At 60.1% G+C, this 12677-nt stretch overlaps 2 protein-coding genes across 5 annotated transcripts; one reads left to right on the top strand and one right to left on the bottom strand.

The window, feature by feature from the left end:
- Positions 1 to 345: 345 nt before the first annotated feature.
- On the top strand, positions 346 to 4290 carry GGN (gametogenetin). 4 transcript variants are annotated; one of them, XR_002810685.2, is made up of 4 exons: positions 346 to 494; positions 1257 to 3227; positions 3499 to 3907; positions 4092 to 4271. XR_002810685.2 is itself a non-coding variant. In XM_023649651.2 (3 exons), exons 2-3 carry the CDS (start codon positions 1276 to 1278, stop codon positions 4207 to 4209), a joined length of 2070 nt encoding a protein of 689 aa, XP_023505419.1. In that variant the 5' UTR covers positions 346 to 494; positions 1257 to 1275; the 3' UTR covers positions 4210 to 4290. The 4 variants fall into 4 exon arrangements, 3 of the variants coding, with proteins under 3 accessions (XP_023505419.1, XP_023505422.1, XP_023505420.1); XM_023649651.2 differs by lacking the exon at positions 3499 to 3907 and having other exon boundaries at positions 4092 to 4290; XM_023649654.2 differs by having other exon boundaries at positions 3499 to 4271.
- Positions 4291 to 5098: 808 nt separating this feature from the next.
- Positions 5099 to 11846, bottom strand: PSMD8 (proteasome 26S subunit, non-ATPase 8). Its single transcript, XM_023649655.2, has 7 exons — positions 11116 to 11846; positions 10084 to 10156; positions 9863 to 9965; positions 8280 to 8445; positions 7221 to 7321; positions 6056 to 6167; positions 5099 to 5333 (listed from the first exon to the last, which is right to left on the bottom strand). Exons 1-7 carry the CDS (start codon positions 11476 to 11478, stop codon positions 5196 to 5198), a joined length of 1056 nt encoding a protein of 351 aa, XP_023505423.1. The 5' UTR covers positions 11479 to 11846; the 3' UTR covers positions 5099 to 5195.
- Positions 11847 to 12677: the final 831 nt, after the last annotated feature.

Here is a 12677-nt window from a genome sequence, read left to right as displayed (position 1 = left end):
GGGCCCGAGGCAGGAGAGGGTCCTGGGAAAAGATGTTGCGGGGTCCTAAAAGGGCGAAGTTTAGAAGTAAATTGTCGTAGGGGCGGGGCGCAAGAAATAGCCAAAAGGGAGGAGCTACGTAGCCGTGTTCATAATGGGCGGAGCTTCGGGATAGGGACTAACGGAGAGGGGCGGAGCATTGCAGAGGGGCGGAGCCAAGGAGAACGATCGAAAGGGGTGGGACCCAGGGCTACAGGCCTGGGGGCGGGGAAGAAGACAACGGAGTAGTATTTCAAAGGGAGATCCAGGTTCGTAGGGGGCCGGGCTCAAGCTGGCTCACGGGGGCGTGGCCTCGAGGGGGCGGGGCCTAGGCCTCGGGGTCTGCCCTCGCTGGCTCGCCTACCTGCCTTCACCCGCACCCCCGTTCTTTTCGGTTATTTTCTGCTACGGCCGTTCCCCGCCCTGCCCTGGGCCCAGGGGGCCGCGGTCTGAACTTAGGTGGGCTGCAGCAGTCGGTGAGTGGCAACGTCTGGGCGAAGGCGGAGCCAGGGCGGAGCTTGGGGAGAGGGGTGGGGCCTGAGCGGTGAGGCCTGCGGGCAGATCCGAAGCGGGAACAGAAGTTTAGGAGCCAGGCCTGAGGATCTGCCTCTTTCCAGAGGGCTGGACCTCACCCAAGTGATGGACAGAGAGTGGGATTGGAGGGCTATTGGTGAGGACTGAGGGGTTAGCAGGACAAGAATACCCGGTATGTTAGACGGAGACGGGGCCAGAACTGGGGGGTGGTTGACGAGGCTGGACTCCTGACGACCCGGGCGGGACCAGGGGACGGGGACGGCGCCTGGGCCTCAAGAGCCCGGTTAAAGTGAGGGAGAGAAGCTTGAACTCCTTGTAGGCCGTAGAGGCTACTGAGTACCATCATCATGATGTGGCCTGGGTGACTGCCAGGAAAGGAGGCAAGACGTGTGTCTTGGAATTTGGAGACGTGGCCCAAGTGTAGGGATGTGATCTGAGGGACCAGCCAGGGGGACAGGGACCGAACCTTAGTACACTAAGAGGATGGGGCCTAAGTGGCTGAACAGCAGCTGTATGGGGCCATGGGGAAGAAGGCGTGAGTGTCAAGAGTCAGGGAACAGGAATGAGGCTGGAGACGAGTGCCTGAGTGGATCTTGGAGGACAGGGGCGGGGCCGATGGGGACGGGTAGGACCACGTACAGCCAGCCTCGTGGGGGTCCCCACAATCCTGGCAGACTGACTGGAGGAAGTTTTTCTGACCACAGTCCCCGACCTCCGTCAGAAATGGGGAACGTGCAGTCGGAGCCGTCCGCAGGCGGGGGCTCCCGAAAAGAGCAGGCCTCGGACCGCTCCTCCGACTCCCGCCGGACGTCCCTGGCGGAGCCCGAGGTCACCCCCTCCTCCCCGGCCATGCGCCTGGCTCGCGGGCTGGGCGTCTGGTTCCCCGGCAGCTCCGCACCCCCGGGACTCCTGGTTCCCCCGGAGCCCCAGGCCTCACCCTCACCCCTGCCCCCGACCTTAGAACTGCCCTCGCCAGTGACGCCCCTTTCTCAGGAGGCGGCTGCGGCCGCGGTCTCCACACCACCCCCGCCCCCCGTGGGGACCCTGATGCCCGCGCCGTCTAAGTGGCGAAAACCCACGGGCCCACCGGTGCCCCGAATCCGCGGTCTGCTGGAGGCGAGCCACCGCGGCCAGGGCGACCCTCCGAATCTCCGCCCGCTGCCGCCGCCGCCGCCGCCCCGGCAACTGATGGAAGAGGACCCCGACCCTGTCCCGAGGACCCCAACCCCGATTCCGCAGCCCATGGAGCCGCGGAAGCCGCTGCCGCCGCCACCTTCCGACTGCCAGCCCCCGGAGCGCAGAATCGCCCCCGCGCTGGCCACACCCGCCGCCGCCCCTGCAGAAAGCCAGGCCGGGCACGGCGGCGAAGGCCAGGCGGGCGGCGGGGCCTGCGGTGGGGCGCTTCCCCAGGCCGGCGAGGGCGAGATGGCCCGGCCTGCGGCCTCGGAGCCTGGCCTCAGCCTGCTGTGTAAAGTCACCTTCAAGTTGGGGCCCCCGTTGCCCCCTGCAGCGGCGTCGAGTTCCTTAGCGACCAAAGCCTCGCTCGGGGGCGGCGGAGGTGGAAGATTCTTCTCCTCCACCTCGGGCGCCATCTCTTACGCTGAGGTCCTAAAGCAGGGGCGCCTGGCTCCGGGGGCCGCTCGGCCCTCGGGAGACGTCCCTCGGGGGACTCAGGAAGCAAAGGGCGGTGATGGAGACGGCGAGGGGTGTTCTGGACGCCCCTCGGCGCCAGCGACCCACGCCGGGACCCTTCCGCCACCACCTTACACCACCTTCCCAGGCTCGAAGCCCAAATTTGACTGGGTGAGCCCTCCCGATGGCCCTGAACGCCATTTCCGCTTTAATGGAGCAGGCGGGGGCGTCGGGTCGCCCCGACGGCGCGGGGCCGCGCTCTCAGGTCCCTGGGGCTCCCCGCCGCCTCTGCCGGGGCAGATGCACCCGGCTCCTGGGCCCCGCAGGCCCTCGCCCGCCCTGCTGGCGCCGCCTATGTTTATCTTCCCGGCGCCCACCAATGGCAAGCCTGTGCGCCCCGGGCCTCCCGGCCCGCAGGAGTTGCCGCCGCCGCCGCCGCCCAGGGCACCACCCACGCCGCCTCCCGCTCCGCCGCCCACCCCGCAGCCGCCGCCCACCCCGCAGCCGCCGGTGCTCCAGCCCACGCCGCTGCCCGTGGCGCCCCCGCCCACCCCAGGCCCAGGCGACTTGGAGTTGGCCCTGGCTCCCGCCCCGGCTCCCGCCCCGGCTCCCGCTCTGCCCCTTGCCCTGGCTGCCGACCAGGCCCCAGCCCGGGCCTCGGCCCCGGCCCCATCTCCGGCCCAGGCCCCATCTCCGGCCCAGGCCCCGTCCCCGGCTCCAGCTCCAACTCCAACTACGGCCGAGCCATCGCCGCCCCCGCCCGCGCCTAAGGCCCGCACGCGCAGGAACAAGGGCTCCCGCGCAGCCCGGGGCGCGACCCGTGAGAACGGCGCGCCTGGAGACGGCCCTCACGAACAGACTGCAGCTGCTGTGACTGACAGCGGCGGAGGGAGTGGTGGCGGCGGGGCTCCTCCGGCGGGGACGGCCACCACGGGCGCCGCGCGCCACTGGCCGCCCTTTCAGGTGCTTAACTCGTGTCCCTGCAAGTGTTACTGTCGCCACCAACCGCGCCATCGTCGCCTGCCACGCAACGTGTCTGCCTGGTGAGGAGAAGTCAGGGAGTAGGGAAGGGCGGACTTCCTAGAATACCCCCAGGAAACCTGAACTCGACCTTCCCGGATAGAGACCCGCTGAGCCCTTTGGTGTCCTGACCCCAGCTGACTCGTGACCCTCCCTTTGGCTGCATTTCAAAGGCAGCTGAGCTCCAATCCTTCAGGACCAAGGAGTCCTGACACTATACTGACCCCTGACAGGGCCCGTACCCAGACCTCCAAGCTGACCCTTGGCCCTCTCGTTACTCTCTGGAACCACCAGGGAAGGAAGCTGGTCCCAGCTGGCCGGACCCTATTCAGGGCCTTGACCCTGTGCCTGAGGGCACCAAGAGGGGCCACGTCCCAGGCTGCTCAGGAACGGGAGGGGAGGAGATGTCTTCTGGAACCAAATGGATGTAAACGCAGGCCTCTGAAGGAAGCCCCGGCCTGGCCCCACACTGCTGAGCCCTCCCTCCAGCCTTGGCAACTTCTCCTGACTCTGGGACCCAGGCGCTGACCGCCAGAGGGCACTGACGCCCCAGTTGCTGTGCTGAGTCCTCAGATCCCAGGAGACAGTGCATGCTCCAGGTCCCCCTCCCCCACACTGGATCTCAGCATCTGGTCACCAGGACCTGTCTGAGTCACTGACAGACCCTCTGCCTTGAACCCCTGGTGCTCAGCTAAGACCTGGGGTAGGTGTGGGGGACACTAACCCCAACCATCAGCCCCCTTTCCTGCTAAGTTTAAGTGGATGGGCCTGCCCTAGACTGCCTCTGGGATATTCAGACGTGGCCCCTACACAGACAGGGAAAGTGAAGCCTAAAGGGCTGAGGGCCTGGCCACATAGCAGGCCCTGCTGATTCCACCCTCCCCTAGGCTGAGCACGCCCACCAACCACCTAAGTGAGCCGCCCTGGGTCGCCACCATCAAGCTGGCTGGCTCGCTGGTAGCCGGGCTGGAGCACTACGACTTGCAGGCCACCCACTCCAACTGAGCAGCGTGCTCAGTGCCCTCTGCCTTCCCCTCCTCGACAATAAAATAACATCCAGATGCCTAGCTGCCTGTCGGTCACCTGTGAAGGGTGGAGGGGTGTGGCAGAGCATGAACACACCACATCCTGGGGACACAAGGCGGCTGCAGGCAGTGCAGCAGTAAAGAAGGTTCCGTTCATCCAGCACCCAGACTGCCGGGCCCAGGGGTGAGACAGTCTCAGTCCCCTTAACACCCCAGCCCCGTTGCTCAGCTGATCTGGGGCCAAACTCAGGGATCCAGCACAATCACTGCAGAAGCAGGAGTGGTCACTCTCAGCTTACAGCCGGGAAACTGACTCCGGAAGACTTTCTTGGAAATCCCACATCCCACAGATGGCTCGGCCAGATGTGGACTCTGCCTTAAACACCTTCAGGAAAACAGGCTGGGGGTGCGGGAGCTTCTAAGTCCCAGCCCTGGCTCAAGAAGGCTGGGGACCAGGACGAGGCCACCCAGGGCCCACACCTTTCATCCACCCGAGGTCTTGAACTGGTAGCCCACAGACGGGTTCCTTTTCGTACATCATGTACAAAACTGGTTTAATTCATTGCAAATATTTTTTAAAATAGGACACTTCACCCCCTTCACTGACAAACTCTGGTGCCTTGGCCTGGCCTTCCTGTGTCCACAGCTGGCTGCAACAGTCCCTCCACCCAGGGCCTGCACTCTCCCACAGCCACAGTGCCACTGGGCCCCTGCAGTGGATGTGTGTTTGAGACCTGGGGCAATGGCCACTGGACAGAGCTGACCCAGACAGAGGGTTATCTCAGACCCCCCAAGGCCCCCAAACTTCCCAGCTCTTTAGAGATAAGAACGGTGTGCCCACCATTCCCCGGGGAGACAAGGGCCTGGGAGAGAGTGTCGATCCACCTTTATTGGAGACCCGGGTGACCCGGGACTGCGAGGCCTCAGGGGTCTTAAATAACCAGCTGCCCCCCAGGGCCCGGGTGCTCAGACGATCATCTCCAGCTGCCGGGCATACTCGATGACCTGTTTCGCCAGTTCCGTGGAGGGGATGGTGGTATCTTCCGGCTTCTGCTGCTGGCTGGCAAAGCTGTAGTAGTTATTGAGGCCCAGGACCCACCCTCGCTGCAGGAAAGAGGGAGGAGGCAGGGAGTGACCACACGGGCTCCCTCCCCACCCCGCAGGGCCAGCACTGACCTCAAGTGGGCCCTGGCTCACTTCCCTCACCAGCCCTACTCACCCACACAACCCTAGGCAAGTAACTCCCCCTCTCTGTGCCTCAGTTTCTCCATGTTTGAGACAGGGACCCTCATCACACAGCTCTCGGGGTCCACTGTGGGGAGTCAGTGAATCAAGGCCCTGAAGCGTGGAGAATCGTGTTTGGCCGAGTAAACGATCACTAAATACCAGCCGTCACGACCACTCCGGTTCAATTTCACCTCTTCCAGTCTGGTCTCGAGCCTCCCCAGTCCCCAGGGTCACTGCACCCTGCGCACCCACATCTCCGGGACCCTGCTCTTGCAAAAATACCCCGGAGCAAATGGACCAAAGTCTTATGGGGAAAAGCTGCAGCCTCCAAGGAATAAGGGCAAGGACAAGAGTCAAGGCGTGCTGAGTGCCCACCTCACTGGTGCCAGGGGCTCAGCTAGGCTCATCCCACATCTTACACTCTAGCCTCATTCTACAGATGGGGAAACTGAAGCTCAGAGAAGTCCAGCAACTTGCCTGAGGTCACATAGCTGGATTTAAACATGGGTAGTCTTGCTCCAGTGTCCCCCAGACCACCCCACCCTGCTGTCAGGGAACGCACCCCTTAGCCCCACACCCGGCACCCTGACCCCAGCCACCTTCTTGGCGTAGTCTGTCATCTTTTTGGGTGTGTTGAAGAAGAGGATCCGAGTGGCCTCAGTGAAGAGGATTTTCTCATAGGCCTTCTCGATGCACCCAGCAATCTCATCCCTGGGGGAAGACGGGGTTCTCGTTACTGAGCACGGATGACTCTCCAGGCCGCGTCCCCCCCGACACGTGTGCGCCCTGACCCTTTGGTTCAGCGCTGATGGCTGGAATCTGTCACCTGCCCTTTTTAACAACTCTCCTGCTCAGAGAGAGGACAGCCTGACCAGAGTTGCAAGGCCAGGGCCACAGGAGGGGCCACACTCCAAATCCTGCTCGCAGCCACGAGGCCTTCATGCTGTCTGAAACACAACCCGGGATCCCCGTGAGTGGACCTCCCCACCTAACACCATTTCTAGATCTGATTCAGAGGGGGTTCCTCGCACCCCTGACAAGAGGCACTGAGGGACTGAAACAGGAGCAGGGGTTAGTGCTGGGGAGCATGCACCCATTTCTGAGGGATGCTATCTCTTAGGCCAAGCGGTAGGTATGCGGGCACTCATTACACCACTCCCTGTTCGTTTTGGAGAGCAGAAATATTTCATAATTAAAAATAACCTAAACCCACTCAACTACCCCTCCTGCTTCCCACCTCGTCTCTGGGCCGGGCTCTGCCACCCGAGGAATGGAAACTCATCTCCATCCAGCACTCTGCCTGAGTGAACCAGCTCTGCCACCACCTGGACACCCTTTTACTTCTCAAGCCCACCTGCCCGTGTGATGTCACTTGTGCACACAGCAACCCAAGCGGGAACTGGATGGCCCCATTCTAAAGGGGAAACTGAGGGATGCACAGTTGAGGTGACTGGAGGGGAGGTCCCATGACTAGGGGGCTGGAGCACTTCCAAGATGGCAGCGTGGCCCTGCTCTGCCGAGTGCTATCTGGGCACCACACCCGGGTAGTGCTCGGGACACCGCCCACCACCCACTGCATACAGCCCAGGGAGGGAGGGAGGGCCGCCATCCACAGTCTCACCACCGGGTCAGTCTGCAGAAAAGGAGAACTGATGTGTCAGCCTCCGCAGAGCACAGGGGCCAGAACGGGAGTCAAACTCAGGGCTGTTTGAGTCGAGACTCCACAAGTTCTCCCCGAGCCCCACAGGGCCCTGGCCCCCGCACCTGATGGTGTCAAGCAGGATGTCGATGAAGAAGGTATAGCTCTCGGCAGGGATGTTGCCTTTGGCCAGGAACACTTTGTTGTAGCTGCCTTCCATCAGGTACTGCAGAGGCCGGGGTGGGGAAGAAGAGAGGATGAGGGAGAGGCAGCACAGGCGCCGAGGCCTCACCCTGCTCCCGGTGCCTCCAGAACCCCAATCCTGCTAGAACACCCTCTGCCATACAGTCACCCATTCCCCATGCACACTGCGCACCTCCTCCGCCAGGAAGCCCTCCTCGGTTTGTACACATGCATGCACTCCAAAGCTGCCCTGGGCTGGTATCTAACTATCTCATCTAGTCTTCAGTCCCAGGAGGAAGACAGAGCTGGGTCCACGCCGAGCCCAATCCTCCACACCTTTGTCCAAGCTCTGCTTCCTGCTGTACCTGCCCCCACATCCTCTCCCCAAAGCCAAATCCTCTCACAAGACCTCCGCTCCAGGAACTGCTTCTAACCTTAGAACTGAGGCTCCGCCCTGAGCCTGTGCGCCCAGTTTCACAAGCACTGTCCTCTTCGCTGAGCCTCCAACACCATGCATGCTTCTGCCTTGGGACCCCTGGACTGGCTGCTCCCCCCACCTGGATCACTCTCCCCCCAGAGCTCCAGGGGGTTGGGTTCTTCGCCCCTTTCATGTCTTTCTCAAATCTCCCCTTCCAGCAAGGCCTTCCCTGGCCACCCTCATAAACAATTTCACCCCTGGCCCCGACGCTCCACGCCCTGCCCGCTTTATTTTTCTCAGAGCACTTCCATCTGATGGACCATACAGGTTACTGAAGCTTTTCGTGCACTGTCTGCTTCCTCACCCGGACGTCATCCCCACAAGAGCAGGGCTTTTATCTGTTCACCACACAGTCTGAAAACCAACCCCTGGGCCTGGCACCCGGCTGAGCCTCAGTATCTGCTGGATGAATGAGTCCACGGGCTCAAAGATGGGCGGAGCCTGCCCACTCCTCCAGGAAACCCCCCCTAACGTGTCCCCATCCCACCTCCTTTAGCCCGGCCCGCCCTCCCGCCTGCCTCACTTGCTCAAGGGACACGGGATGCTTGATGTAGACATTGGTCTGGATGTCCTTGGCAGGCAGCCGCTCCAACTCTGTGTGGAACTCAGCCACCCGGTTCTGGGACAGCAGGAAGAGAAGGTTGAGACCCAAGAGCTGGTGCATGTAGGCCGACTCGGGGAGCTGCTCCCTGTGGACCAGGGTGGGGAATCCAAGGTAAGGAGGGCTCAGGTGCCTACCAAGCCCCCCACTCCGGGCTCCAGGGCCCCTGATGACTGCCCTGTGCTGTCTCCTTGGAGAGGTATCGGGTCCTGGGTTTTCAGATGAAACTGAGGCCCAGAGAAGCACAAAGAAGTCACAAGTCCCGTGGGCCCAAGCAAGCGACCTCACTTCAGTAAAGTGACTCAGCCTTGATTTACTCAGCTGTAAAATGGGTATCACCACAGGATCCATCTCATAGAGGCAGGTTAAATGAATAAGAGTTAAGTTAATGAAATGATTTAACCCAGGTAAAGTGATCAGAACAGTACAGGCCCAAAAGAGTACTGTACAGTCACATGCTGCATAACGACGTTTCGGTCAACGACAATTGCATGTACAATGGTGGTCCCACAAGATCAGTGCCATAGAGCCTAGGTGTGTAGCAGGCTGTACCATCTGGGTTTGTGTAAGTGCATTCGGTGATGTTCACACAACAAGAGAATCACCTAATGTCACATTTCTCAGAACGTATCCCCATCGTTAAGCGATGTGTGGCTGTGTAAATGTCAGCTGTGATTACGATGTTATAAACCATCACCCTTACTCTAAGGGAAAGCTGGGGCCCAGGGAGGTGAAGGCATTTGCCCAAGACCACATAGTCAGGAAGTGGCAAGATTAGTTTCAAACTCAGGTTTGTCTGACTTCTGATGTCAAATTCTGGACCATTAGTCCATGCAGGCACCACTGAGTTATAAAACATCCCGTTTTACATTCCATACATATCCAGTGACTCCCTGCTCTGGGTCTGGCCCCATGCCAGGCAGTGCTGGGACACAGCAGGGACCAAGACCCCTCTGCCTTTAGGAGGCTCACAGTCCAGTGGGGGAGACAGAGCCTGGTGGGCAGAGGGGCCAGGGCCTGGATTGGGGGGTGGGGGGTACAGGCACAGGGATCAGGGCTGAAACAGCACTGGAGGCCACAAGAGAGCTTGGTCCGGAGCCTGAGGGCCATGGAGAGCCACGACAGGTTCTAAGCAGGGCATGAACATGGTCAAATTGTAGTGTCACAAAGATCCTACTAACTGTCATGGGGGATGAATCCAAGAGGGCAAGGGGCAAGGCTGGGGCCAGGGCAGGCGAAAGGCAATGGTGGCTATACTCTGGAGTGGAAACGGAGTGTGAGAAGGTAGAGGGGGAGAAAGATTGGAGGCCAACAGAGGCCGGATGGTGCAATCCTAGACTCAGGGGCTCCAGGCCAACCCGCTGACCCTGCAGTCTCTAGGGACGGAGCAGGGCAAAGGGGGAGTTCCCAAGTGAAGGAAAATGACCCAAGCAGCTGGAGCACCAGGGCTGAAAGAGACGCCACGTAACACCCCCACCCCCACCAGGGGCAGGGCCCATCCTCACTTGTAATCAAAGTAGTAGCATTTGAGCTGTGCCATGTAGCGCTCGAAGGACGGGATGTCCTTCCGTAGGATGCTCCACTGGGCCCCGATCTCCAGGATGTCACCTGTGGGTGACAGGGTGCGTTCTCAGGAAGTGATTGAGTCCCTTGCCTGACGGCCACTGCTGCGAGTCCTGCCACCACCCCCAGCGCCTCACCCGCCACCAACTCGAGGGACACTCACGGGCCAGAATGAGCTGCTGTTTGGTCAGTTTGGTCCCTGTGGTTGGCAGGAAGTTGAGCTCCAGCAGAACCAGCTGACAATGAGAACAGGGAAGGAAGGAAAGAGGACAGGATTTCAAGTACAGGTCACTTAACCTCTTCTAGGCCTAGGCTTTCCACCTCGAAGATGGAGCTCATCATCATCCCTGACTCATAAGGTAATTCTCAGTATTGAAGGCGTCAGTTCTCCGAAAGCACCAGAACAGGGCCTGGGCACACTGTGGGCGCCCATTTAGGATGACCTCAGATTACAATAATTCACAGCCTCACTGGGCAAACAGGACACACACTGCACCTGACCCAATGGACGCAAGGGAGTGTGGGGGACAGAGCATCTCCAATTGCTCAGCAGACTCTGTATTGACTTGCGCCCAACCTGCCCCCCAAAATCCACAGCAGGGAGGGAGGGGCGCTCACGTCCCCCACAGCCCAGCCCACACAGCATTTTTTATCCCACACACCCTCTCAGCCACTTGCTCCAGCCCACTGCGTCTTACTCTTTCCCAAACACTTGGTCTGAAGCACCTTGAGCCCCATTCCGTCCTCTAGAATAAGATTATCTGTCTAGATTTAGTCGTGCGCTCACCATGTGGCCGGCCCCCAGCCCGCACAGACGCGTCCTAAGCTCCAGATCTCTCAGACTCTAACTTGGCCTGGTCTTGATCACATACCCCATCATCTCAGCCTTCTCGTTTCATCACCCGGTCCAGCCCTCAGTCCCCACTTGGTCTCGTCCAGAACCCGCCATCAGAAAAACCCCGACAACCCCGTCCTGCCACCCCAGCCAGCCAGGCCCCCCAATTTTAACCTCTCCCTCGGCTGTGGCAGACCCGCGCTGCTGCGCTCCAGGCCTCGCTCGCCTCGTCCCCCCTCCACGCCCGCACGTGGGCTGTCCCGCACCCTCCGTGCCGTCAGATCCCCAGCCCACCCGGGCCCCGTGGGCAGCGCGGCCTCCCCGCGGCCGGACCCCGGGAGCGCCCCCGCGCAGCCCTACCTTGAGCCGGCCCAGCTCTTCCCCGCACTTGCTCAGATTGGGGCTTTTACGGTTCCACTCGCCCTTGAGTTGCTCGTACATGCCGGCCGCCGCCTGCAGGACCGCGCCCGAGGCCGCCGCAGGCCCCGAGCTCGAGGCGCCCGCCGCCCCGTTCACCGCCGCGGCAGCCATCTTCCGTGATGCGGCAAACCGCCGGCCCGACTTACGGCAGCGCCGCCGGCAGACGCTCGCCCGGCGGAAGTGGGGCCGGGAGGCGGGGCCTGCGACCGGGGGCGGGGCTAGAGCCGCCGGGCCCCGCCCGCCGCGGTTGGCTTTCTGTTGCTCTCGGCGAGGTGCCCTCGGAGCCCGGCCCTTCACCAACATGACCGTCCGAGCTCCGCCTCTACTGTCGCTCAAGATGGTGACCGAAGTCGCCTCCTGCCCTAACTGAAAATGGGAGCGGTCGCAACGCCCCTCTGCCGCCCGTGATCAATATGGCTGCCGTGGCTTCAGTTTGGGCGTTCGGGATGCTGCGTTTCGCCTTGGAGGTTCCACCTTCGCGGCCGCTTCTCTAAGCCGGCAGCTGGCGACGGTGGAGCCGTGGGGACAGCTGTTCTTGTTCCCCCTCATAGACAGGCTTTGAGAAGCTAGGTGGTCTTCCCAGGACTAGCAGCCAGGATGGGAGACTAGGTGTTTCCCTCTCGTCTCTCAGCACATCCTCCCGAGCTTTCTCCAAGCTGGTGCAAATGCGCACGAACTTTACAGAAGTCATCCGCGCTTATGGCTTCAAATGCCACATGTATGCGGAGCATTCCCAATTCTTTATCCCTACTGCTGGTTCCTCCACAGATACCACAGCTGCCTATTCAACAGCTCCACTTTTTCTCAAAGACTCCACTTTTTCTCACACCCAACTCTGTCTCCATCATTTAGATTGTCAGCTCCATGACAGAAGGGATATTTATTGATTTTCTTTCTTTCTGTCTTTCCTTCTTCCTTCCTTCCTCCCTTCCTTCCCTTTCTTTCTTCCCTTCTTTTTTTTGCTGAGGAAGATTCTCCCTGAGCTAACATGCATTGCCAATCTTCCACTTTTTTTCTTTCTTATGTGGACCCCCACCCCAGCATGGCCGCTAGCAGGAGTGGTGTAGCTCCGAGCCTAGGAGCCGAACCCAGGCCTCTGAAGTGGACCGTGTGGAACGTAACCACTAGGCCACCAGGGCTGGCCTATATCGGTTTTCTTTACTGCTGTATTTCCAGCGTGTAATAGACAGTCAATAAATATTTGTTGAATGAGTGAATGAATAGATATGTAAAATAAGTTGTATCTTTTTAAAAAGTTTTTAAACAAAAACTGGATCGTACTATACATATTTTTTTAAAAAGAAAAAACAACATGCTTTTTAGCAATATGCTAAAGATATCTCTGCAGATCAATGGATGTATTTCTGACACAAAAAAACTGGCTGCATAATATTCCACAGTGTGAATATACCACAATTCATTTAACAGTTCTCATGTTAATATTTGGGTTGTTTTTGTTTATTTGTTTGCCACTGCTAACAATGCTACAATAAAGATCCTTA

The sequence above is a fragment of the Equus caballus genome, chromosome 10 (assembly GCF_041296265.1).
Source record: "Equus caballus isolate H_3958 breed thoroughbred chromosome 10, TB-T2T, whole genome shotgun sequence".
In the NCBI taxonomy this organism is placed as follows: Eukaryota; Metazoa; Chordata; class Mammalia; order Perissodactyla; family Equidae; genus Equus; species Equus caballus.
This window is presented reverse-complemented; position numbering and strand designations above follow the sequence as displayed.